Source organism: Dasypus novemcinctus, chromosome 13, assembly GCF_030445035.2.
Source record: "Dasypus novemcinctus isolate mDasNov1 chromosome 13, mDasNov1.1.hap2, whole genome shotgun sequence".
In the NCBI taxonomy this organism is placed as follows: domain Eukaryota; kingdom Metazoa; phylum Chordata; class Mammalia; order Cingulata; family Dasypodidae; genus Dasypus; species Dasypus novemcinctus.
The window spans coordinates 64,241,010-64,268,965 of record NC_080685.1 but is presented as its reverse complement, the minus strand read 5'-3'; the positions used below and the strand labels follow the sequence as shown (position 1 = coordinate 64,268,965).

General features: G+C 34.8%; 1 protein-coding gene across 13 annotated transcripts in view; it reads right to left on the bottom strand.

Moving 5' to 3' along the window:
• The window catches only part of SMG7 (SMG7 nonsense mediated mRNA decay factor), a 109,760-nt gene that overhangs the window by 17,344 nt on the left and 64,460 nt on the right, over positions 1-27,956 (bottom strand). For 7 of the 13 annotated variants that reach the window (XM_058274834.2, XM_058274838.2, XM_058274830.2 and 4 more), the window contains exons 2-11: positions 25,903-26,042; positions 16,823-16,854; positions 14,199-14,316; positions 12,503-12,635; positions 9,487-9,658; positions 8,199-8,270; positions 7,213-7,363; positions 6,479-6,614; positions 3,580-3,742; positions 2,162-2,318 (exon numbers count right to left, since the gene is read on the bottom strand). In XM_058274834.2, coding sequence (XP_058130817.1) covers positions 2,162-2,318; positions 3,580-3,742; positions 6,479-6,614; positions 7,213-7,363; positions 8,199-8,270; positions 9,487-9,658; positions 12,503-12,635; positions 14,199-14,316; positions 16,823-16,854; positions 25,903-25,955 — 1,187 coding nt within the window. In that variant the 5' untranslated portion in view covers positions 25,956-26,042. The remainder of the gene's footprint in view (positions 1-2,161; positions 2,319-3,579; positions 3,743-6,478; positions 6,615-7,212; positions 7,364-8,198; positions 8,271-9,486; positions 9,659-12,502; positions 12,636-14,198; positions 14,317-16,822; positions 16,855-25,902; positions 26,043-27,956) is intronic. The other 6 variants (XM_058274839.2, XM_058274835.2, XM_058274832.2 and 3 more) reach the window with 1 other exon arrangement.

Below are 27,956 nucleotides of genomic sequence, written 5' to 3'. Positions count from 1 at the left end.
TAAATTTTTTTTTACATCTGGGGCAAGGCGCCCAGGATAAAGAAATTGGATGTACATAATCAACTCATGGAAAACTGGAAGTTGACAACTATTTGACAGTTTTACACTTTGAAATATGGGAATACGTTACTTTACAAAATATGTTAATAGGTATATAAATAAATATTAACAATAAATGTCTGCTACAAACCTTTGAAGATGTAGCAAATCATAAGAGATGGTAAAAAAGGCTAAAAAAGAATATTAGACCAGCACAATAGACACAATGTTTTTATGCAACAAATATGAGATCTAAAGGAAAGAGACCACAGAAAAAGAGCATGAATGGATGACAATGTATTACTTTATGCTACTTTGGGTTATTTAAATTGAACTTGCTTTCTACAAAGGAAATAATATATCACTACTTCATATATTTATTAGTTTAGGGCACAGGGGAAAATAAGTTCTATAAGTTGACAAGGTAAGGCCCAGAAGTAAGAAATTCTGAATTTACAAATATAGGATTGTTTTTGTATTAACTAAAAGACAAATGAAGCAGAGCAGATGTAGCTTAAGTGGATGAATGCTGGCTTCCAATGCATAAGGTCCCGGGTTTGATGCCCAGTACCTCTTACAAACAAAAACAAACAACAAATGAAGAAACCAACTTGAAGGAGCTGGTGTAACTAAGTGGTTGAGTCCCAGCTTCCTACACATGAGATCCTGGGTTCAATCCATGGCCCCAGAACCTCAAAAAAAAAAAAAAAACAAAAAAAAAAACAAAAACAAAAACAAAACCAAAAACACAACAGAAATGAAGAATATTAGTCTAATGTATCAGACACATAGGGAAATTTTCTAGTTTTAAAGAAATACTCCATACTAGTCTATAAAATGAATAGCAATTTAATTTAAGATAGAATGAAATACCTGCAAGGGAATAATTCTAAACATCTTGACAAATCTGAGAGAAGGAAAGAGTGAGACACCGGAAAGAGAGAGGAGAAAAAAATGTTGTAAATAAAGCTATTACTTCTGGGTGAATATTCTTTGCCGTAAGAAAAGCAAATGCAGAGAATAGGCAAGAGGGTCAATGTACAGGAACAAGCAAAGAAATAAACAGGACGACAAACTATTAATCCCTGCCCATAAAGATAAGAACTCTCTATAAGCAGGTGGTAGAACACATAAATCTTCTTTCACAGCATTACTGGTACAATTTATCGAGCCAACACAAGACTGAGAATTAAAGTGCACAAAGGCAGAAAACATAGATAGACTCAAGCCAAGAAATGAAAATTTTGTTCAAGAAAGCAATGTCAGAAAATCTGTATTACTAATACCTATACTGACATTATAAGGAGATATGTAAAATGCTACGCTGTATTGTTAAACTCTGTTCATGATAATGTTAAAAATGAAGGAACTTATAGCTAGGATTGAAGGAAAAAAAGAAACAGAATTAGGAAGGTGAAGGATCGTCAGGTCCTAAATATGGATAGGATGCGACCTTGGTCAATGTGTAGATGCTGGTCACAAAGGAGATGTTTCATAATGAGTGTTCTTAAATCCATCATCAAAATATGCAGGGAAAGAACTTCCTATTCACTGCAAAGACTCCCACAAGAATTTATTCCTATAATCAAAGGTAAACTGAAAGTTTTCATTTGTCATCATAAAATCAATAGTTCTTAAGAACTGTCAGGATTACTCTGAGTTGAGATTACACAGGAAATAGTAAGAACCAAAATAACTTCCAATCTATGCTCAGAACAAACAAAGTAATTCAAACTGGGTGTTACTGCAAAGCAACAGCAAACAGCTTATGTAGAAAAATAATAGAAGAAATTAAAATTGGGGGCATACTGTGAATGGATAAGAAAAAAACTGGTTTTATTTCAATTTTATTTTGAACTATGAAAAACGCCTTTTTCCCAGGATGGCAAATGGGAATAGGAGGAGGGCAAAAGGAGCCACAAATCCTTAAGACTTGTGCCTCTTATGAAGAATTCAAGAAAGTAAATGAAAAGCATACAAAGGTCTTCGGTTCAACTTCCAGAGAGAAGGGAGAAAATACAGTCTTCCATTGTTTAAATGTTACATTTCAGAAGGCAGTTTTTATATATCTTTGAATACCAAACAAAGCACATAAGCTAACATGAAATTCTAAAACACTTACTACTGTTTTTCATCCACCACTGCCTCCTGAAAGACCCTAGGTCTGAGTCTCAGCCAGTCCATGGAGACTTTGACAGCAGGAAGGGGATAGGCATTGTCAGACTCCTCCTGAGACTCGTTCTGGAAAGGACACTTGCACAGGATGCCAAGAAAAGACACTTCAAGAAAAAAGATATTCAGAAAACAGATATTTGAAACTGTTCAAATTAAAATATCACTATGATCCTTATACTGTAACCCACATAACACTTAAAAATCTTATACCTTCTTTCTTAAAAAGGCACTTTCTTTTCCATGCTAAAAATGTTACAGATACAGGTGGGGGTGCTGCGACAAAAGGATAGAACTCAGTTGGGGTTTAGGCCTCCTGATTCAATATTAAGAAATACAGATCTTGACCAAAAAGTGGTAACATCAAATAAAGTTTTATGGGAGGTTACACTTATGCACATCTCAGGCAGATCTCACTAACTGCCACTGTGAACAAAACTTCAAAGAGGGGTGCTCCTGCGGGCTCTAGAGCCATCTGGATACCTTAAGCAAGGAACTCAATCCCCTGAAATCAGAATCCTGTCAGTGGGCCTTACCTTAAAATATATGACAATCTATTTCCCCATGTAACAGAGTTAGACTCATTTATAATTTCCCTACACATAGTTTTTCCACTCCTTTTATTTGAGCCTATAATTAGCACTATACCCATTAAATGTAAGTCTCAGAGATTTAAATCTTCAGTCTGTTCATATGCCAGTTGAGCCCTCAATCTCAGAAGAGTTGTGGCCAATACCAACTATCCAGATCATTGGACTCACCCAGGACAACTAACAAAATTATAATAATTGGCAGAGAAGGCATCACCATCCCAAAATCTTCAAGGTTGAAAAGAATGAACAAACGTAAGGAGGGAATGCAACCATGGACAAAGTAAACTTATTAGTATAGTAGTAATGGTAGAACATGTAACACTGTTATAAAAATAATGGTTACCAAAGGTTCTGAAGGAAGGGGGGAGAATAGGTAGAACATAGGACATTTTTAGGGCATTGGAATTTAGTGTAAACCACAATGTATAAGACCTTGTACCTTAGTAACCAAGTAACCAAGATGTACAGACCTTGGTTAGTAGCAATGCTTCATTATTTATCCATCAATTGTAACAAATGTTTGACACTACTGTAATTTGTTATTAACAGGGAAAGATGGGAGAGGGGGATGGGGATACATGGGAATCCCTTACACTTTTGATGTAAACTTTTCTGTCACCCCTTTAAAAATAAAGTTTATTAAAATATATAAACAAACAAATAAACACTAGACACTTTTTTATGTTACTGGGCTTTGTTACAATGATGAAAATAGCTAAGATTATGCTTTTCAAAGAAAATGGCACAGATCAAAGTTAAATGATTTAATACTCACTAAAGAGGGCCAGCAACTGTGTCCAACACAACTGCTCATCTTGGCTATAACTATGCTGCTCCGTTTCATTGCTAAAGTCACGAAGGTGATGAAGTTGGAACAGGTTAATGACAGTGACATGAACTAACTGTTGAGAGTTGAAAGCTTTTTGGAATAGCAGCCTCTATAAAAGAAGATAGAAATATCATATATAATCAAAAACAGGAACCATCTTTGCAATAAGAATTAAACTGGCAGTGTGCATTTACAGCCACACAGGTAAAAGAAGAATTTCAGATGAGTACATAGTTTTACTATTAATCCTAGTATTTTAAGTGGGTCTGATGTGATCCAACAACTCTTGTCAATTCTAAGCCCCAAAGAACTGTTTGAACTATTTTTCATGATACTTTCTCCCTAAGAAACTATATATTTTTAAATATGATTTGAGAAAAAAGTACTAGGGTATATTTTAGCAACTGCATTCCCTATACCCACCAGAAATATATTTGAATATATGTGTATGTGTTTGTGTAGAGATATTAGTATTTGAAGATGAACCAAATGCAAAATTGACTAGGTTCTAGAACACAGCATCAAATTACATAGAGAAGATCTCATTAAGGAAGGTCCCCCATCCCCACCCCCATACTCCCACCATCATTTACGGAATATATCTTTCATAGAATCAGAACTGAAGCAATCTTAAGAGGTCATTTAGTCCAATCCTCTGCATTTTAGGACTGCACCTAAACTATCCAAGAAAAATGGATGTCAATCCTACTCTTAACATCTCTAAAAAAGGAGACGGTAACACCCCTCCAGCAATCCCCTATAGATCGACCTAAAATTTATGATTAGGCAGCGGACTTGGCCCAGTGGTTAGGGCATCCATCTACCACATGGTAGGTCCGAGGTTCAAACCCCAGGCCTCCTTGACCCGTGTGGAGCTGGCCCATGCGCAGTGCTGATGCGTGCAAGGAGTGCCTTGCTGCACAGGGGTGTCCCCATGTAAGGGAGCCCCATGCGCAAGGAGTACGCCCCGTAAGGAGAGCCACCCAGCGCGAAAGAAAGTGCAGCCTGCCCAGGAATGGCACCCCACACACGGAGAGCTGACACAATAAGATGACTCAACAAAAAGAAACACAGATTCCCGTGCCACTGACAACAACAGAAGCGGACAAAGAAGACGCAGCAAATAGACACAGAGAACAGACAACCGGGGGGGGGGGGGGGGAGAGAAATAAATAAATAAATCTTTAAAAATAAATAAATAAACCTTAAGATTATTAATTTTAGTCCTGACTTCAGGAAAGACAAAGACACATTCAGTTTTAATGATCCTCCATATATCTGGATAATTACAAAATTATTTAGATTTTTTTGTACTTTCCCAGGCTGAAGAGCTTAGGACATTAAAAAGTTTGCCATTTCTTTCATACACCGAACACTATAAATGATATACCATGGGCTAAATTTAAATAGGCCACAAGAGAAGCAGAAAACAGCAAGCCCTAAAAGCTTACTTTTAAACTAACTATTTCTATCATAATTATCTAGTATAATCTCTTGCACATAGAATATATCAACTAAACAATGATGATCCATAAAAACTATTTCACATTGCCTACCTGTATTTGTTTGGTTAAATTGTGTCTAAGTTCTACAATCTCTTGGAATGACTCTGAAAATCATTTTTACTACAATATATAAAGTATAAATCCATCCAAAATGTACAAACAGTAGTGGACACAATCACATATTTGTGCATTCACCATTCCAACAATAACAAACAAAAACCAAACAAAACTCATTACCTCTCAATCTCATTATATGTCGGCTTCCCCTGCCATACATAGCTATTCTTTTTCCTTCTCTCAGGTATGATTTATATTTATATTTTGTAAAAAGTCTTTTATAAGCAATAGCATCCATATTCATGTTTTACAAGAGGTTTTACTATCTTATACAGTCCCATGTTAGTTTTTAGCTTTCCTTCTAGTAATATACATGACATTAGTCTTTCCCTTTCAACCAATGTCACACCCATATAATAGCTCTGCTAGTTACAAACACCATGATATGCTTTCACCATTTCTATTCATTTCCAAAGATTTATGAACCTTTTTACCAAATCTGCATAAATTAACCCTCAGTTTGGAATGTGTAACTTTTAAAACACTTAATTACCCAAATGTATGGATACCCAGACAACCAAAAAATGTAAAATGTTTCTTGAGACCATTTTGTTTATTTTGATCCCAGTGCCTAGAACAGAGATTGATATAGAATAGTCAAATATCTGTTGGATAAATGAATTAAAAATAAAGTTAATACTTTGGACTCTCCCCACTATTTTATATATTATACTGCATTTAAACTAATTTTTCAATACTCTAAAATATAATTTCCATATATATAAACAGAACAAAGGTTTATTTTGATCTCCTTATACAAATTAGTGAAACACAGTCTTGTTGAAATTCTGATTCCTTTCCTTTAAACTACCACAAATCTGATAGACTAAAAAACAGTAATAATAATGAACTTAGTTTGCAGAATGGAAATATCTGTAAAGTAGGTAACAGAATCATATGTAAGAATATAGAAGACCATAAAAAAGCAATATTTTCAAAATTGAGAAAGGAATGGGCTGAGAATGAGAAGGAACTTTTCCCCCTTTGATATTTTCTGGCAAATGGCAGCTACTTGGTGAAAAACACTGCTATGTTTCTTTATATATACACTATACCTCAGTTTAAATTGTTGTATGTAAGAATCTCACATGCTTCAAAATTAATTTTTACTAATAGTTCACATTTAAGTAATGACATAAAAACTGGGAATCAGTTTCCTCCAAATCTTATGATTCCTGATTTAAATAAGGCAAAAAAAAAAAGCTCTACTTTTGAAATCTAACCTTGAACTGTTCTTCCAATTTCTCTCGAAGAGGGCTCAACTTTTCCAAGCTCTTACTCAGGTACACATGGCTGTGGAATTTAATAAAGGCCCTGATGAAGTCAGAAACACCCCATTTGGTTTTCACCTCATCCCGGCTGAAATGAAAAAAAAAAAAAAAAAAAAAACACCCATGAATCTTTAAGTAGTAAAACGGCTAAAACCTCTTAAAGGAGGTTGTGGCTTGTAAAAAGTTTTTTTTTAAGCATGTGATGCACAAGGATGATTCTACATCTGACTTTTCAACTGCAACACACTCAGAGGCATCAACAGTTAGCAGCTTGTACACTCTTTTACTGGGAACAAATCAGACACTAACTGGCTGAAATTCAGTTACTACACACAAACCTATTATGAAATATCTAAATGTTTAGAAATTAGGCAAAAATAAAAGAAACAGGGTAACTGGCCATTATTTCCTGCACATTAAAAATTCAAAGGATTAAGACTACCAAGTTATATAGTTCTCCTTAAAAATTCAACCCTAGGGGAGGGGATATAGCTTAAATGGTTGAACACCTGCTTCCCATTTTCGAGGTCTCGGGTTCAATCTCCTATCTCTTAAAAACAAACAAATGAAACAAACAACTTTCATCGGGGAGCAGATGTAGCTCAGTGATTGAGCACCTGCTTCCTATGTATGAGGTCCTGGATTCAATTTCCAGTACCACCAAAAAAAAAAAAAGTCAACCCTACCTTTCCAGTGCTTTAGAAAGTGCTTTTTGCAGATTAGTGGAGGCAGCTGGGAAAGGGAACTTCACAGCAATGCTTCTGCAGTAGTAGAAAATCGTGGTCAGATGATCTCCTTTGGAAGAAGCTAAGATAGCCAACTGATTGTAAGGCTGACCTAGTGGAGAAGGTTAAGATACTAAAATAACCCAGATGCACAAAGCCTTGTAATCAGGACACAAAATTATCAGAATACAAAATTATCAGTTTTTAAATTAATAATGGGGATTATTTTATAAACTAAATCTTATGACTCTACCTCATTACAAAAGGGTATAATATAAAATAGCACTTCAGCAACTATACAAATTATAATGTTTATGCTAAAAAGTCATACAGTTAGGTGAAGAGCCCTAGAAGTTCAAATAAGGCTTAAGAAAGAGCTAAATATTTTTGGCTTTGAGGGATAATCATTCTCTGTTAGAACTACTTGACTCTGCCGCTATAGAGTAAAAGTAGCCACAGACAATACGAAATGAATGGTGTGGTGATCTCTGCTTTGGACTCTATCAAGGGGCTCCTCTTAGCATCTAAAGGAATTTCAATGTCACTTATCAAGAATGATTTATATCACCAAATATGTGCTCTTATTTCTTTAATTCAAGAATCACTTCTAACACCTATTTCAGGGCCATCCAAAGACAAAAGCATTATCTTTTAGGTAATAAGAGAGAGAAATATTCTATAAGCAGTTAAGGCAGCCAGAGTTGTGAAAACAATTTAAGATCACATTAGGAATATTCTATTTACTTTGCATTACTGACAACAAAATTTTTTTAAAAAGTCATTTCAATTTATATGGAATATAAAAGGAAAAATATGACAAGACCAAAAACTCAAAATCTACTGCCTGTAGATTTAAAAGATGAGAAGACGAGTCTTGAGTTACTTTCCTTACTGCTATAAAAAGTAAAGTATAATACAACCAGTCTCAGGTTAACAGGTCCACTCACCATTGGAGGGGACAAGCTGAGCTGCATGCCTATAGTAGGATTCTGCTTGGCTAGTCTGGTTTCTGTATCGAGCTGAGAGGAGAAAAATAGAAGTTAGTGAAAACAAAACAAAACAGAACAAAAACCAGTAGGGCAATATTCCAAAAACAACTAGAGTTTTAAATTCTAAAGACAACAAAAAGATAGAATAGTTAACTTATGATCATTAAAGACAGAAACCCAATACTTTAAAACAAATTAACTATAGGATTATGTGTGAAGTGTCCATTTGGCCTTCCCTATTTTGGACATTCAGCATGTAACCAATTTTAAAGCTTACCTAGCCCCCATTTTCAGATCCTCCAGTGTCATGTATCACCAGCTCCCACTATGGACTATGCTGGTGACCTGGAGCCAGCCACAAGAAGGGGTGAGCTATATGGCACTTAAAAACAAAACAAAACAAAAAACACTATACAATTTGATCTGAAAATTATGTATTTCTTCAACATCTTATAAAGTGATTTTGAAAAATGCCTCATACCTTTTGCAATATTAAGTATGTGTATTCAAAGAATATATTTAAGGTAAAGACGATCTAAACACACTATTCATTGAATCTCACTGCAAACTCAGTGCTTGCTTTGGCTTCATGGAGCCAATAATTTATGATATTAAGAAACGTAAAATCTTCAAACTTAAAAAAAAAAGCAGTAATGTTCTCCATTCTCTGTTACTTGAGGACAGCCAAAATATAATCCTATAGTTAATTTGTTTTACAACCTTTTTAAGGTCACCTAAAGGAATAAACAAAAATAAGTTAAATGATATTCCCTGAAAAAGTACATAAAATGGAAATATAAACTTAGCTTTAAAAAGGAAGCAAAATTTAAAATAAGTTTTAGTGCATCAGTAGGAAGGAAATAAGGCAAACTAGCTTTAAGAGGAGTAATTGATAATATCCATAATTCTAATAAGGTACAGACTTTTAATTTAGAAAATATTATGGTACCACTTTGAAAAATTTAGCTTTGCTTACATTTTTGCTGTTTATTATTGCATTGAACCAGAGTTGTTTTACATAAAGTCTAAATAAAATTTAAATCTTAATATGAAAGTCACTTCCTTTAAGAAATAGCAATCCCAAAACATTGAGAAATTCTAAGTTCCTTAAAATCCATTTTATAGATTTCTTTTATGACAGTCTAAATTGTGTATACATGCTTCACTTAAAGTGCTTCTTTCTATGACTGACTACTCCAGAGAAAAAGATGAATTCTTTACGAATTCCTTCACACTAAAGGCTCACCAATGTCTCCAAGGTGGACGAGGCAGTGCTGGCAGATATAGGAACAGGAGCTAGACTGTGGCTTCACTATGGCGCTGGTATGTGTCTGTTTATTGCTGATAATTCCCAACTGGGAAGACTTCACACGGCATGGTAAATCTACATTAAACACTGTACACAGCTCTTGTAATAACTAAAAGAAAAGCACATACAAGATTTAGCTGATAAGTCATAAGTGCTGTTTAACAGTGAAGTTTGTACACTGTAAGATATGTACCTTGTACCACATACTGCTGAGACTTAAGTGAGAACTAAAGGAAAATTATACAGTAACCTTTCACAGATATGGTGCAAAGGATAACTGACATCATAACAATATTCTTGGGAAGCATATGTGGCTCAAGCGACTGGGCTCCTGTCTACCATATGGGAGGTCCAGGGTTCAATTCCTGGGGCCTCCTGGTGAAGGCAAATGGCCTGCATAGCTGGCCTGAGTGGAGAGCTGGCAAGAAGACACAACAAAAAGAGACACAGAGGAAAGACAGTAAAAGATGCAGCAAACCAGGGAGCTGAGGTGGCACAAGAGATTGAGCACCTCTCTCCCACTCCGGAAGATCTCAGGATTGGTTCCCGGTGCTGCCTAAAGAGAAGACAAGCAGATACAGAAGAATGCACAGCGTATGGACAGAGAGCAGTGGGGAGAAATAAAATAATTAAAAAAAAAAAGAAAAAAAAGAAAACAAAACCAATATGTTCTGAATTCTCAAGTATGAGCAATCCAGGATGTGATTCGTGAACAGAAGGATTTTTTTAAAAGGTTATTTACCTGGATAGGATTTTCAGACATATTCAGCAAGCAAAGAAAAGCAGGAACTGCCATGAAATTATCTGTTATTCCTCTTAAAAAAAATCAAAAACCATTAAAGCTTGGTTGCTTACAAATTGGACTTAAATAGAAGACAACATATTTGTCAGATGTTAGGATATTTCTCAAGATTTATTTTCTTAGGCCCTGGGGCAGTTCACATGTCTTTGCATATACACAACAGATCTCGTGATTACAGATCTGGAAGGGTCAGTGACACTGAGATCATCCATTCTTACCTCCTCTCTTCTCCAGTTTCAAAGACTGAAGGGTCCCTTCTCCTCTTGGTCAGAGGTAACTCCTCTGCCTGTGTGCATGTGTGTGCCTGTCACTCCCCCAATCTTTCACCAACTTTCAACCTCTCATGCTTCTTTGCTGTGGCCTATACTCTTAAATTTCTTCCACAGAAAGCAAACAAAAAACAAAACAGTATCAAAATACACTTGACCCTAGAATTTTCTCTAGCAACCTTCTTGTGTCTCCACTTCTTCTCAACCAAACTCCTTCAAAGGAGTCTACCCCCAACTGCTTTCTCAACTCCTATTCACTTAATTCATTAAGATTTGGTGTCCACACAACTTCCCCTCCTCCTACCACCACTCTACTGAAACTTCACTCAATAAGTCGAGTTACCTGACAGCAAAATACAAGGGTCATTTTTTCACTCATCATCTTACTGTACCCCTCTGCTGCATTTAACACAGCTCATCTTATGACTGATCACTGAACTTTCCTTTTTTTAAAAATCTTCTCAGCCACTCCCTCTTAGTCTCTTTCATTCAAAGGCTTTTCTCTGTCCAACTTGTTCTCCAAGGATTTCATTCTTGGCTCACATACAGTTCTTCACACTATTTTCATTTATTTAAATATTTACGTACTAAGTGGCTACTGTGTCAGACATCATGGTAAGCAATACAGGAATAAGAAAATTTGCATCCTAAAGACCTCACAGCCAAATGGGCAACACATGAACATAGAGGGAGAGAGGGGAGGAAAGAGAGAGAATGCACATGATATACAGCATAAATAGACTACATCACATTTATAATAATCGTCATCTCCTAGGTGAACTGAGACATTTATCTCACTTTATTTTCATACCCCAGGATATGTAGGTATAAAACTCAATTTTTTTCAGATGAGGATGTGAAAGCAACAAAAATACCAAGTGATTTGACTAGGTTACAGAATTAGATATACCAAGTTTCTATCACCACTGTTTCTAACATAGGAAGAATTCACAATACAAAATAAGACACCCTGAGGACCCAACTCAGAAAGATCTGAAATATTTAACTTCCATGCTGTTCATGGGATAAAAACACTTCCATAACTGAATATAAATTATTTGCAACATTTCTCATGAAGGGCAGGAATTACTTGCTTCATCTTTACTTGTGCCTGTAAATTTATAACAGGCAAGAAATTTGCTAACAAAAAATTGGGTAAATATGTTGTGCAGAATCAAGAATTGTAAGACAAGAAGTAGAAAAAAGGAACAAAAACACATGACTGGGATGATGGCAAGAAGAAATATGAAAGAGGATAAAGAATTTTGGCAAGACTTCACATCTAGCAATGAGGAAAAAAGAATGATCACAAAGAAAATAAATCAAACGTGGTTGGAATATCACAGTGAATGTCAAGACATTCTGCCTGAATTCAGGAGTTCTAAGTGGAGATATCAGACAAAAAGGTTCTGTTGGCTCAGGGATTCTGGGTAAATGAGCTCTAGTTGGTTTAGAAGCAGTAATAAGGTAAGACTAAACAAGGAAAAGCTATTTCATAAGTTGATGAACAAAACCATATTTGGCAATTATTCTGTTAAAAACAACATCCTCTTTTCATAGGTTGTACCCTGAAGTACGTAATGACTATATCCATACCTACAAATTCACATTTGCTACTACCTGTAATTGAGTACCTATAGTTTCACTAAGCTACTGTTCTCATTTCCCCTTTTCTATACCTCCAACCTTTAAGCTAAAATGTCAACTTTTTAGAATGCAAAAACTGTAGTTTTTTAAAAGGTGTTATAGTAAACAATTTGGACATTTTTATTTATTTGGGATTACAGGCTATTAACAAAATGGTTACATGAACTAGATCTGCACAAAGAGTAGAATATTCATCACTAATTCTAGAAATATTGGTATACGATACAGAACTCACCTGAGTATAGAAGCCACTAGCTGCCTCTAGGAACAGAGAAAGGTTTGCCTGAACTTCACTCCGATTCGGGTTTGCTCGATTCTTTGCCTGGCCTTGTAGTGTTGTGATCTGATTCTTAAAGGCATGATTCCAGCTGAAAACAAAATGTAATTCTATTTGGTATAGCAGTGACTCACTGGGCAGACACTGGTCCCCCTGAGAACAAGAAAGAACTGTTTGTTATAATTATAACACACTAGACAGCAAACCTGCATTAAAGTTATTTAAATAATTATTTAAATAATGTTATACTCCCCTTTGAACAAAACTAAACATGTAGTAGAATCAACTGACCTTAGTAAACACTTACCAAATGTCTGAATAATCAGAGTGTGGTTTCAGCTATTAATCTTTTAGAGCTACATAGTTAGAGCCTATTTGGGAATCCTAGTACAAAATTAGAACTATAGTGGCAAGACCAAAGTGAAAATAAGCTATAAACAAATTTCCATACATTGTGCCAAAAAATAATTGACTGTACCTTAACAACTGACATGTACATGAGAGAAAAAAAAGTTAAAAAAAAATATATTGGGCCATATTTCTTAAGTTATTTCCCAAAAAGAATTTTCCATTGAACTCAGTTCCACTTCTATTTAATAGCTTGTTTACTTCTCTTGGGGTTATTATTTTCTTTAAGGCTTGAAATATAAGCCACATCCCAATCTTGGCTCTTAAAATAAAGAACAACAGAATGCTGAAATATGGCATACCAAAATCCTGTTATAAAATGCCTTTCATTAATCAAGTTACAAAGAATCAATCTAAATCAAGGTATAGTGAAATATACTAACTCTCTTGGAAATCCCAGAACAAAGATGGAGGAAAGAAATTACTGGCTTGATTAAAAGAAGCACGCAGTTAAGGGGTTTACAACCTAAATGAAAAGTACCTAATTCTTTATCACATAAAGTTTTAAGGCTCTAGAGCTTGGGTCCTTTAATAATTTACAAGGACAAAACTCCATAAGCATCTTTGATGACACTGTATCCTTGACTCTACTATTATAGATACAGATTTTCAATAGTTGGTATTTAGCTTAATAGTTCTTCTAAAAATATAAAATATGTAAGAAAGGTAAGGTAATCTTCACCACAATTTAGGGTAGGACATTAACCAGGTAGAATATTCTTAATTGATTTACCTTCTTTAATTTTTTCTTAGGAGTTACTGGGGAATGAACACATCATACATGTGAAGCAGGCACTCAAACAGTGAGTTATATCTGCTCTGTCTTAATTATTTTCCATGAGGCTAATGTCCCTGTCCTAACACTGTCCTTGAAAGGCATTTACTCACTTGGGAATCTGGTCATCTGCCATTTCACCCATCATAGAAAGAACATACAGAATAGCACAAACACACAAAATCTTTCTTCTGTCTTATTTTTTAAAAACGGGGGCAGGGAGAACACCTATTTGATTAAAAGCAAGTATTTTCCTTACAATGCAAGTATATTTTCCTCTGGAAAAATTTACAGAATCATATCTACCCAAGAAAGATTTTTCTGAACCTTAAACCCAACTCATAATTTAAAAAAAAATATCATGGCTTAAAGGTAGAACTGAACACAAAGAACCAAACATTCTTAGTACTTGAACTAAAGCCTTGGTGCAATTCTTGATCTTACAGGGACATACCAAATGCTAATACTTACAGATCCTGTTCTACTTTCTTGTCTAAAGCATATTCCAAATCAGTAACTAGCATTTTCTGGTACAGGTCCTGCAAAGCCTGCCTGGATGTCCAGACCTCAGCTGGACCCAGCTTGGAATCTGAATAATAAAACAAAAACATAAACAAAAATACAACAGTAGGTAAACAGATAGTTATGACCATTTTTACCACACCAATAAATTTTCCCTGTCCATTTCCCAAAGCAAAAATTTGCTTCAAGTATATACCACAGACTGCTATAAAAGTTTTATACTACTACATTTCAAGTGATTTTCATCTTCTGGCTAATGACTAAGTCTGCTTTGAAATGTATTTGCTGTCTAGCTTTGAAATAACACCATCATATAAAAAAAGGCTAAAACAAACTAATGGTTCACCCTTTTCTTTTGGTTTGGATTTCTGCTATTTATAAGTCATAGGAAGCCATATGCCACACATTAAGTCACTCCATTTGGAATGATGGTACTGCCAAGTTGCTTCATGTACCTTCATATCTTTGTCCAAAGCAACGTTTTACTTTTAATTTTGAATCACTCTCACAAGTATCCTTATAGAATCCTCCTGTCAGCTCACCATCCAGCAGCTACTTGGGCATTCTGTTGCAATTCCTACTCTACACATGTCAACCGAATAAAGCCCTGAGTTGGTATTATTTTAATGACTGGAAGGACTGCTTTCCAAGATATTTTTGTGATTAATCCATATTTACCATTTAATATAAAGGAGGGCTGGTATCAGATGGTGACTAAACTGCTCCAGAGGGCAGATCAGAGACATGGTGATCCTTTGGATGAACTAAGAGCCAAATATGCAGTCAGACTATGACCCTAAGTATGTCAAATTGAGACCATACTGTCTGCCTGATACTGCAAAACATGTTAACCTTTTTGATTACAAAGGTTTCAATTTTAAGTGCAATAAGCTGCCTCAGTAGAGAAATTTAATAAGAGAATTTCAATTATATATTTCTAAGAGTTGACAGCATATCTGGTTGCATTTAGGATTTTGCTGCTGCACAGTGGCACAATATGTATTCTTCTTTAGGTTTGCTGTTAGTATCTATATAGCCACCATAGCCTTATTCTGTATACCAAATTTCCTGGATATTTGAGTTAATGCTCACAAGAGTTTTCAGGCTAGTAAGAACAGAGCCTAGCATCCGCTTCTTAGTCTCTTATAAAGTTTTTTTTTCTTGTAGGTACCAGGGGCAAGGGATTAAACCTGGGAACTCGTATGTGAGAAGCTGGCACTCAAACACTGAGCCACACTGGCTTCCCTGAGTTGGTTTGTTTTGCTTGTTGCTCATTTTTTTTATTTTCAGGAGGTATCGGGAACTGAACCTAGGATCTCCCGTGTGGGAGGCAGGAGCTCAACTACTTGAATCATATCTACTGCCCCTTATTAAGTTTTTAATCACTAAGAAATGGATTTATAGATATATTCAACCCTGCTTCAATTCATTGGTGGCAGGGAAGGGACACTAAGGGATCATTAGCCCTAGTCTATCAGGTAGACTGTCATTAAAATAAGTAGATTAAATATTTTAATGTCTCTCAGTAGCTAAATGTCCCTAGTAAAAGTCACACCCTAAGGCTCCTTCCTGAGGGTATCTGATACTTATGAAAAAAATAAATAGTATATATTGATGCACGGTATTGTTTACACAATAAGATTACACTTAGACTGCCAATACAAGGGCATATTGCAATTGCTCCGAGATGACACAGATATCCATAGTATAGAAGATGATGACATTCTGTTAGTATAAGCAAGAACTGAGGTGCCATAGAAGTCAATTTATAGTAAGCCTCTTTTTTCCTCTCTTTTCCTTGAACAATGGGTTACCTATGAATTCTTAAAGCATTAGCCTCATTTGAGAAAAAGACATCTAAATTTCCTCCTTGATCATAAATCTTGGCTGGTATGCTGGCTACCACACCAATTTAACTCTTCTTTGTGGATTTTACTACAGAGCTAAAATTCCTCAAAAATTAGAAAGAGATCCATTATCACATAGCCCTTTTAAATTTTAGGATGGCTTATAATGTTATGGAGAACATACTGATCATTACATAGTTACTGCCATATAATTACTACACTTCTACACTTATGCAGTTAAAAAGTATCTACTCCTTTCAAAATCTCTCAATTTCAAGGATTTTTAGCAGAGCTTTTCTGTAAATGTTTTAAGCTCTACCAACTTACTCAACTTTAGGTAATATTAAAAAGGAAAACAACACTTTCCCAGAAAGACGTTAACCTAAGGACACCATATAATATTTATATTTATATGGTGCCTGTTGAATTATTTTTTCTAGTATGTCGTACATCACTGTTAAATAGTTCCCTAAAATTTAGTAGTTATATGCATTAAATCAGTTACCATTCAATTCAATGTAGCATAGATTATGTAAAAAATTTTGATAGGACATTTAAGAAATAAAGTATAAAAACAAATATTTAAAGCAAATAGTAAGTTATCACCTTTTGCAACTAGGACAGGATTTAGTGCTCTAAGAAATATATAATATTTATACATTAAAAATGTGTATTATATTTAATGATATAAAGTAAGTTGAGAAAAACAGACAAACCAGTCAATACCTGTCATGTCAGCCTTCAGGACTTCTGCCTGCCTAGAAAAGGGGAAAAAAAAAAGAGTATCAGTGAGAATCTAACTTGGCCTAACCTACATAATAATACTAAAACTTAAGAGAAATCATATATTACAGGAAGGATGTATAGCAGCTATATTTAAAGTACTATAAATGGCATCTCTGCTTTAACATCCGCAGTAGCACTAGGTTGTGGCAAATTGAAGCCCATTACTAAAAAGTTTACAGAGTAACCCCTCTTCTGCTGTGTAAAGTTCACTTTCTTGCTATATCCCTCCAAATCTGATGTAAGATAACATTAAATGATAGTCACAGAATGAAAAATTTTCTCTCAATGCTGCCAGGAATTCCTACGATGTTCACTAGCCACCCTAACTATTTCAAATTTCTACTCTCTAAATTACTGGTTCTTAATCCTCTTCCTCAGGTACAACCTCTTTCAGCAAATGACAGTCTCATGCCTTAAGGAAAAACAATTCCCACTTAAACTAAATGTCTGCCTACATTTACACAGCCCTCTTCTTACCTACTGTTAAACACTAGAGGTATTCGAAATGGATATAGCTCAAGTGACTGTGTGCTTCCCAAGTATGAGGTACCAGGTTTGATCCCAGATACCTCTTAAAAAAAAAAAAAAAAACCACAACAAACTATAGGCACTGCATTGCCCCTCTTATTTAAGACTAATAATTCCATTTATGTATGTTCTCAATGTTGTCATTTATAGACTTTCCTAAAGACTTAAATCTTTTGATTTACCCTTCCCTTTCCCTTTAAACAATTTTCAAACCACTAGTGGATCCTTCCTTTTCATCAGGGAGGGAGGGAAGAAAAAAGCCTGTCTTGCATCTTCTTTTCTCTGCCAATTCTTCAGGAACTGCCTATACTCGAGGTCTAAAAGTCTCACACCTGGTTGTATTTCTATTTTTCTCTCCCTTAACAAATGGTACCACAGCTTTCCAGTTGTGGAAAGACAGAAACCTGAAGTCATCCATCAAACTTCTTCTCCTTAACTCCCAATATCTAACCCATCAACTCCAGAGAATTTTACCTACTAACTATATCTTGAATTTGTTGATTTTCCTCCACTTCTTCATTAGCTACTCTCATCCAAGTTATAATCGTCCCTTGCCAGGACTAATGCAAAGTCACCAAACTGTTTTCTCCATTGATTTCTTGCCCTATTTCATTCTATTCTCCCTACTGCTGTCAGAGGGATGTTTTATAAGCACAAAACTGTTCTTATCAATTGCCCATTTAGAACACTTAAATGATTTCCAGCCATAAAGAACAAAATCTTTATTAAGGTATCCTAGAAAGTCCTACAGTCTCTGAACGCAACTCTACTTCCACCACTATTCTCTTCTCTCCTTGATCTCTGCTCCACTAACTAGACTTCTGATTTCTCCAGTGTGCTCTCCCCTCTTCATATTAGGGCCTTTGTAAAGGACAGTCCCTTCATGAGGAACACCTCCTCCCTCTTTGGTTAATTATCACTCATCCTCTGAATCAGTTAAAACATCACTTCCTTGGGAAAACTTACTTGAATCCCATGTAGATTAAGGATATTCCTGGTACATGCTTTCAAAGCACTTATTTTTTCTTTGTAGTACCTTTAACAGTTTATAAGAATGATCATCATCACAGCCTTGTGCCTAGCATAGTGTCTTGCACACAGCAGGCATTCAAATATTTTTTAAATGAAGGAAAATGATAAAACATGTTCATATACTCTACTTAGAACATAAGTATACAAACTAGAGATTTCCATTTTTAAAAACAAACTTTTGACAAAAGCTAAAGAATATTCAGAAGTTCTGAAATTTTTACTGTAACTAGGGCTTTACATAGTCTACTATGTATTTAATATTATTATGACCCATAGTTTTATCAAAATGTAAATAAAGTGAATCATTTCATTTTCTTAGCCATTAAGAAGATATTTACTTTTTTTTAAAAATTAGCTTTCAAATAATAGACTCATAGAAGGTGCTTCAGAGGTAACCACAAACCATATGAAAACTACCAGTATATAATGAACAATACTAAAAAAGAGCTATACTTAGTCTTAAATGTAACATCACACCAAATTACATTATCCATACAGCCTACTTTTACTATTCACTTTGCTTTTTAAACAAACAAAATACTTCAAAAGACTGTTGGCTTATGCCCTTAATTGAAAAATCATAGAACTTAAAAAAAAGCATACCACATACCCTATCCTACCAATGTCACAACAATCCTCCACCTTTCCCATCCCACCCCCATTAGTACTGGAGTACTAATTTATGAAACTTATACTGAGAAAGCTAGGGTAAAAGATGCACTTTTACTGGATTCAATGAGCTGCAAAGTTACAAAGGTTGTATTCTGCCATGCTTCCGTATGTTAGCTAAAAAAACCCTCGTACTCAAGTATATGTGTGATACTTAGGATCATGTGTCAAAAGATTTTCTCATTCCAAATAAGATTTGCTTGCAAAAAGGAACAAATATCATTCTGGTATACTAAGAAGGATACCAGCTTCCAGTCAAATGATGACTATATTGAACACATAATAGGAACTACTACAAATAATGTGCTTATTTTGTGGGCTATATCAGTCAGTTGATGAATAAATATAATTTAGCAAGCAGGCTTCTAGTGATAAATAAAGATCAACATTTATATATATATATATATATATATATATATATATATATATATATATATATATATCTGTTCAAGGAAAACTGTAAAACTAAAAATTCAAGCATTAACAAAAGTACAAAAATGTCATCAAAACTATGTCTGATGTAAATGTTAAAGCAACTTGAAATTCCAGATTTGATTTCTGGTATCACAAGAGTGGAGGTGCTCACATCTGTAAACAGTTCTTTCCTAGGTTCTAAAAGAAGTGCATGTTAATAACTAACATCTTGCTAAACTGAACTGATGGAATGATAGTTAAATGGAAAATATAACAATCCTGGAGAGAGCTACAATTATTCCAATTTTATAAATGAGGAAACTATAAAGCCCAGGGAGGTAAACTAATTTGTCTTCAGTCACAAAACAATCATTAAGTAGAAACTTAGTTCTTTCTAACTTCAAAGTCCAGTTATTTCTATTTCTTTCAAATTGGGAATAATAAAAGTCTATGATATAAAGAGTTAACATGGGCTTGCTAGGTTTAGTTTTGTGCTGTCAATTAAATCAACTAGCCTAAATTAAAAGATCTGTTCATAACAGAGAATAAATTATATTTGAAATTTCTATTAGAAAGCACAACCACAAGAGTTTATAAATTTCATTCTCTAACACAGCAGTCAGCTCCCTAGGCCTATTACTGTAAATAAAGTTTTACTGGAAAAACAGCCATGCCCACTCATTCGTGTATTGCCTATGGCAGAGTTAAGGAGTTGAGATAGAGAATATATGGTCCATCAAGCCTGAAATATTTACACTATGGCCCCTTTGCAGAAAAAATATGCCCTCTCCTGCTCTAGTGAATACTTATTCCAAAAACTAAGAAGGAAATGTCTGTAACTTACCAAATAGTTTTTCTGAAAAAGAAATCATTAACAATAACTATAATTTCTTCAGAGTAAACATTTGTTTTCATTGGTTATTATCAATATTGTCACAAAAAGGGCTACAGTAAAAAAAAAAATCCAGTCTCATATAATTGGAAACAGTTAGTACTTGCAGGATATACTATATTTTTGATGGAAATGCTTTTGCAAACTGTTTAAAAAGAGGTTTGGCTTATACATTATTATCCCTTCATTCTTCCTTTTCTCTGTCACAAAATACCCATTTAGACAGATGGGGAGATAAAAAGATGGGAGGGTAAGTGGGTAAGTTATTACCTTTCACAAGAAGGAATCCTAATCTACCTACCCCTACACAATTATCAATTTTCTTTTCTTTTTTTTTTTTACTAGTATGCAATATCCAAGAAATCAAAAAATATGTGATCTTATAACCAAAGGCTTTCATAAAGACTCCCACAAAATTGGCTATTTGATTATTTTACTTTACAAACAAAAAAAAATTACATCTAAAATTTACTGTAAATGCATACATATAGACATAAATTTAAACTGTTTTCTCTTGTTAGAGGATGTGGCAACTTGAGTTCCTTTTTATTTTTACTGTAAGGTAAGAAAGAAAAAGGAAAGGTGGAATAAAATCTGAAGCAGACATTTAATCATGGCTAAACAATGGTAAAAGCTATTCTGAAACAATTCTCTTACAGATAACATGATCATCAAGATCTATAAATTCATTTAATGCATTCTAATGCACTAGGCACTGTAAGAGCTAACACTATATATAGCACTTAATATTCCCAGAGACTGTTCCATGATAAAGTATCATTCAATCCATGACATACTATTGTTTCTACTTTATAGCTGAAGAGAAGTAAAGTAACATCTTCTAGGTCACTGAGTTAGTAAGTAATTAGGGGGCATGTGAACACATTTGGTTTAGCTCTGGAGTCTGCACCTAACTAGTTCCTGTCTTATACAAGATTATTAGAAAAACAATCTGGAATGTATAATAGTAATTAAAAGATCATTTAAAAAAGTAATGCCACTAGAGCAAGGGTTCTTAATAAGGGGTCTGAGAGTTTGAATTTAAAATAAAAACAACAACAACAACAACATTATTCTTGTGAAGGTAATTAGTGCAGGCATGATGTATTTATTAAATAATACTCAGGATAGTGTGGGCTAAATAAGGGGTCTGTGGTTTTCACCTGACTGGCAAAGGTGTCTGTGGAACAACAAAGGTTAAGAATCCCTCACTAGAGGGAAAAAACTAAATTTATGGTTATCTCCTTTAGCAAATATATAGCACTTATATTTAACAATGCAAGGTAACACAATCTCTCTCAAACACAATTTTAAGATTTACAGTTCAAAATATGAAGTATTTCCAAATCAGAGGCAGATACAGCAGGAGATTCCTTCTCCTCTGAACTCCCAACCCCTTTTTTTCTCCCTCTATGAGCAAAATTCAGAAAATAAACTAACATCTTCTTAACTCACAGATTCTAGGGAAAGGTGAATTGCCATCTTTTTTTTTTTTTTTTTTTTGAGAGAAGAGACTACTTGTTGAATATTTAAGTAAAAGCCATGACAGGTTTTATTTCAAGTTAATTTGCTTACTTATTTCCATAAGTACTAATGAATATTTGAGATAATAACAGTATTCATCAGTTATAAAAATATAATGATCTAATCAAAATTGTTTGGGCTAAATAACAAGGCAAAAATTATAAGCACATACATGTGTACATGTAAACACAAACACAATCTATAGCTCTCTAAAGGTACTAATCAGAGAAAAATAAATATTATTCTACTGTTGATTTTCATGTATAAATGAGGATCTGGAGAAGATGATGCTCTTTAAGGACATTTTCCCTTAGCACAAGACAATAAAATGTTTAACTTGCTTTCTCTCTAAAGTATTTCACAGTCTATCATGCATTTTCAAATCTCCTGAGAGTTCAGTACTCTTTAAATCCCAAAAATTCACTCCACAAATCTATATTCTTTGAAAATGTGTATCTAGTTTTATTAAGGGCCTACTATGCTCTGGGAATTTCAAAGGGGGAGAAGGGTTATTCTTCCAGGCAGACGCAAGAGCATAACAATAAAAGCAAAGCTAAGGCTAAAGCAGCGAGTGGGGTAAACTGGAACAGGAACTCTAGGCAGGGAGCGCTATAGGAGATGAAGCTGGAGAGTTAAGGCAGAGGGCAGATTTTGAGAGGCCTTACAGGACATGTCAAACCAGTGCTAAATTTGAAGCAGGGTCATGGCATTTCAGACTTGCTTTTTAAAAAGATGTATGGAAGAGAGATGTATGGAAGATGTATGGAAGACAGATTTTAAAAGGGCAAGACTAGAGGTGAGGAAGTGGTAATACAGATGGATGAAAAGCCCAGATTCAAGAAATATCTGGAAGTGAAACCAAGAGAAGGGAAGATAAAGCAGATTAAAAAAGTCTAAAATCACTCCCAGATTAACATAAACAACTAGGTAAATGATAAAGTAGAGGTGTCTACACAGGCAATTAGACATGAGTATTAAGCACAGGGGAGAGACTGAGACTAGGAACACAGCTCTAGTGTGATGGCAGTTAAAATAATGAGATTAATGCAAATTTCCAGAAAGGCAGAATGGTGGAGCTTAATTTTTGAGGAATAGACAAAAGACAGCCAGTGAAAACACTAGGAAATTGTCTAACAGGAAGACAAGAGAAGACAGGTAAATAAGAGAATAAAAAGGAAGAGTAGACAGTGGTGTTAAACGCACCAGAAATATTCTATAAGGACTGGAAAGCTTATTTTTGGATTTGGTGAAATAAGGGTCAATAATAGTCTTGCCAGAGAAGAGTCAAGGTCAGATAGTAGGAGGCTGAGGAACAAATAAGATGGAGACAAAAGTTGAAGTCAACTCTTTTTCCGTGTGTTTAGGAGGTATCAGGGATTGAAGCCGGGACCTTGTATGTGTGTGCTCAATCACTGAGCTATACCTACCACGCTGAACTCAACTCTTAAGAAACTTGGCTGTGAAGAGAAAGAGAAGGGATGCCATGAGTAAAGAGACGTTTCTTCTTTTTTTCCCCCCAGTGGTAGAGACTTGTGTATCTCAAACGAAGAAAAGAAACTGGGGAAAAGTTACAGATATAATAAAGTCAAACAAACCTCACAGAGCATGGTTCTTGAAGAAATGGAAGAAAATGAGAATGTGATCATTAAGACAGGAGCAGAACTAGACTTAAAATAGGCAGGATAAAATTGGAAGACTTAAGATTGGATATTGCTATACATAAACATATTCAGAGATTTTGGGAGTAGTGGGAGATGTCAAGATAATTCACAGCTATGCTGCCTCAATTTCAAACATCAAGTGGGAGATCAGATCAGTGTCTGAAAGTATGAAAGATATGTGCTGAAGAGATGGTAAACCTTCGAATAATTACAAAAGGGAAGACAGACTTACTAATATCAAAGAAATGAGAAAAAGTGAAGTGAGTCATATGGATCAGACATTATGAAAAATAATATGAAATATTTTAAGATATCAACAGTTAAAGGGCAGAGGACTCAACTGATCATTCAAAAAATGAAATACAACTAGTAAGTACAAATTGAAACGAGTTGTGAATTTTTATTTTATATAATCAAAATGATAATTCTCATGTTAACCCTAATGATGGCTAGTACTATTTTCAAGGAATTCAGGATACAGTAGAAGATACAAAGGCACACGAAGAGAATTTCAATAAAGTAAAACGAGCACAAGGACAGATGGTACTCAGGGTATAGCACTTAGAATATGCCTGGCATAGGGTACCTGTTCACCAAAAATTTGTTAAATGAATAAACGGTAAAATGTACATTATACAGGAGTCAGTTTTATGTAGTAGAAAATGTTATAACACAGAAAGACTTATGCCTGAATCTGGGCTTTCCTATATATTATTAGTGCTACCTTGGAGGTTCTTTCTATGAAGCCTTAGTTTCCTCATCTGTAAAACAGGTATACAAATATCCTTCAGAGTTGTTATGTGAAATATATAAGATGAGTGAGTTACATAAAAAAACAACCTAAGTGACCACTCAAGGAGGGAAGGGAGTGAACCAACTGTGCCATGAATACTAAAATGACCACCAAATTACTTTAGTTAACCTGGTTACTGACTGGCTAGTCAGGTGTCCCTTTCCTCCCTACTTCTTTATAGGATTGCTTCTAAAGCAGCACAGTGAAATGAAGAAGCAACATTCTACGATGGAGGTCAAAAATCCTTGATTCTTTACCACTGCACAATGCTGTTTGAATATCATGATGACTACATTCTTAGTATGCATAGAAAATGAAATCAGAGGTAAATACATAACAATTACAAATGAATTGAGTTAGGATGTTTTTGACTTTTCTTTTTTGCTTCTCTCCGAATTTGCTTTGATCACATTTTAAAATTTAACAAAGATACTTTTAAAAATTGGTCCTAACATATCAAATAAACTACAAATTATAGAAATGCTAAAGTAATTAATTATAGACTTTACACCTATCTGTTAAGAATTAACTAGTCTACTATAATAACATAGTTTGGGGTGGGGGTATATGAGGACCTCTTATATTTTTTGAATGTAACATTTAAAAAAAAATAAAGAGAAAAAATAAAACAAATAATACAGTTTTGATTACTTGTCAGGTCCTGTTCACATGCTGTCATATATTATTAAATCTTTAATCTTTGTAACAATGCTATCAAGTGGGTAGTAATTTTATATCCATTTTGCTGATGAGGAAACTGAATTTCAGAATGGTTAATAATTTGCCCAAGGTCACACAACTAGGAAGAGGCAGAGCTTGGATTCCAAAGCCAGCTCTCATAAGCACCACATACTAAAGCAGGTCTGGAAAGGCCTGGCTGTAAGTGTCACTATCATGCTATCAACTTCTAGGGACAACTGTCAACCCTTAGTTAAAAGCCACATCTCTGAGATCTTCACATATTATATCTTAACTGATGGAAGGCTCCTGTGATAAGAGTTACTAATTTACTAGGTAGGAGAGGGCTTCTCTAGCACACTATCATATCCTTATTTACATAGGTATCCACGAAGCTTGACTGTATTCATGCTGACATACAGAACCAAGAGCTGATGCTCCCTGCTTTAAAATGAATTGCTATACATATAATTGAAAACACAAGAATTTTCATTCCAGAAGATAATCTACAAGCTGGATCATGTCCCTATGTTTATCATAATTATTCAGAGATCTCATACATAAACACAGAATTTTCTTAAATTTACTTCAATAAATGTTAAAAAAAAATTCCTTGGTCTACAAGATAAAAATGCCCATGACAAAGTAAACATATGCCGAAGTTCTCACAGTCACATAAATTTAAACAAATACACTTCCCTCCCCCATCTTGGCTAATATCAAATGCTTTAAAAAGTCTCATATTAGTTATTCATAGAATATGAATATTTCAATATACATCGCTAAAAGAAATAAAACACGTAGAAATCCCTTGTAATTTTTATCCTACCTAATATTACTTGATTTCAGATGCTCCTCTGATTTCAAGTTTCCGGTCCTCATCTGGGACTTAAATGAAACGTTTTCTCCCACAATGACTATCTGGCAAGAACATCCAATTTCTCATAGGGTAGAATGGTTTAAGACATTCTAGATAGAGGAGAGGAGGAAAATATGAGTTAACCCACAATAACCGAAAACCCTCTTGCAGAAAACGGAATTATTTTCTCTTTGAAATAATTTAATGTGAAAGACAAGGACAAATATCAAAGATTTTTTTCCCCTTTTTGTATTTAGTTTCTTAGAATATACATCTGAAAAGTGTTTCATATGTTTCTAATCAATTCCACTTTTAGACTGAAATGTTATCCTAATCTCCCTCACTGTCTGAAAGGTGTGTGATCCTTATAGGACAAATAGACACCCATTACCCAGCAGGGTTCTTATATACCAGGGTGAGGCTGCCCTGTAGAACACAGTACAAGATGGTTTGTTCAAACTGGACTTCTTACTGAAGGAAAAAAACAAACAACATGTAAAGCAATTTAACCACAATTTTAAGTGGTGAAATAATGCTTAAATTCTAAGATCAGCTGAAAATGTCTCACAAAATAGGAGTATAGAATAGTAGCTAAATGTCTTTGATCCAGACTGCCTGAGATCAAATGAGAACCAGCTGTGTAACCTTATACTTCTCAATGCCTCAGTTTCACTGGAAAATAGAGATAATAAAAGTTCCCACCTCAATGAGTTGTTCTGAGGATTACATGAGGTTAACAGAAGTAAAGCACTTATGACAGTTTCTTAGAAAGTCAAAGTGTTAGCTATATTATCAAGGCTGTCATTTTATCATCATTGTAGTTATTACTTCTTCCAACAATCCTAATAGCTAATATGCCACTATTATCTCCATTCTAGAAATTACAAATTGAAACTAAGAACTCACAGTAATCAATTTGAGGGTAAAACACAAAGTTCTTCATAATTTTTAACCAAAAAAAACACCAGTCTTAAGAGCAATTTCAAACAGGCAGTGGGCCTGTGTGGACTCTGCCTCTCTACTTCCAAAATGCACATTTAGTCTCCTTTGGTGGAAAAGACAGTGAAAATACCTCATGAAAAAACCCAAGCTCCTCAGCATAGTATAAAAGGTCCCACAGCTTCCCACTTTACACTTCATGAGCCCATATTAGTTCTTTGCTATTTTGTCCCTCAGTATCTTTAATTCATGCTGTCACTGAACCTGAAATGCCACCTTCTTTCCCTCCTAGTATGGATAACCCCTTCTCACATTTTAAGACTCAACAACTCCTATTTCCCTGGCCAAGTATTCCTGTGCATCTTAATGTCCATGTCAATTAGAGCACTCATAACATTTCTGAAGTTATTTTTTATAGATAATGCTCCACCAAAGTCTATGCTTTATTTATTTATTCTTTCAATATTTTATTTATTTCTCCTCTCTACCACCCACCACCCCCACTCGTTGTTTGTGCTCACTCTCTGCTCTCTGTGTCTGTTTTGTGCTCCCTGTGTCTGTTCATCTTCTTTTTAGGAGGCACTGGGAACTGAACACAGGGTCTCTCATTTGGGAGAGAGGCACCTAATCGATTAAGCCACATTCACTCCCTGCTTGTTGCATCTCATTATATCATCTAGTTCCATCCTCTTGTTACATCAACTTGCTGCGCCAGCCCCACACGTCAGCTTGCTGTCTTGCTCATCTTTATTAGGAGGTACCAGGACCTCCCTTGTGGTAGGTAGGCACCCAACTGCTTGAGTTACACCACTTCCTGACTATGTCTTATTCAACTATGTATATCCAGTGCCCAACACAGTGCCTGCCATATGAAAATAGTTGCTCAAATAAATTTACATTACTTTGGACTAAATATAAATTCAAGGTTGCTCAAATATAAGTTTCAGAAGTTTCTAGAAAAAGAATATGAAAGGTTTTTCATCTGAGCACTGGTAATATACTTCCTTTTAAGCTCAATTATGTAAGTCTAAGATTATTTATCTGGTAATCTGAAATTCAGATTTTGTTTTCATCACACTGGAATC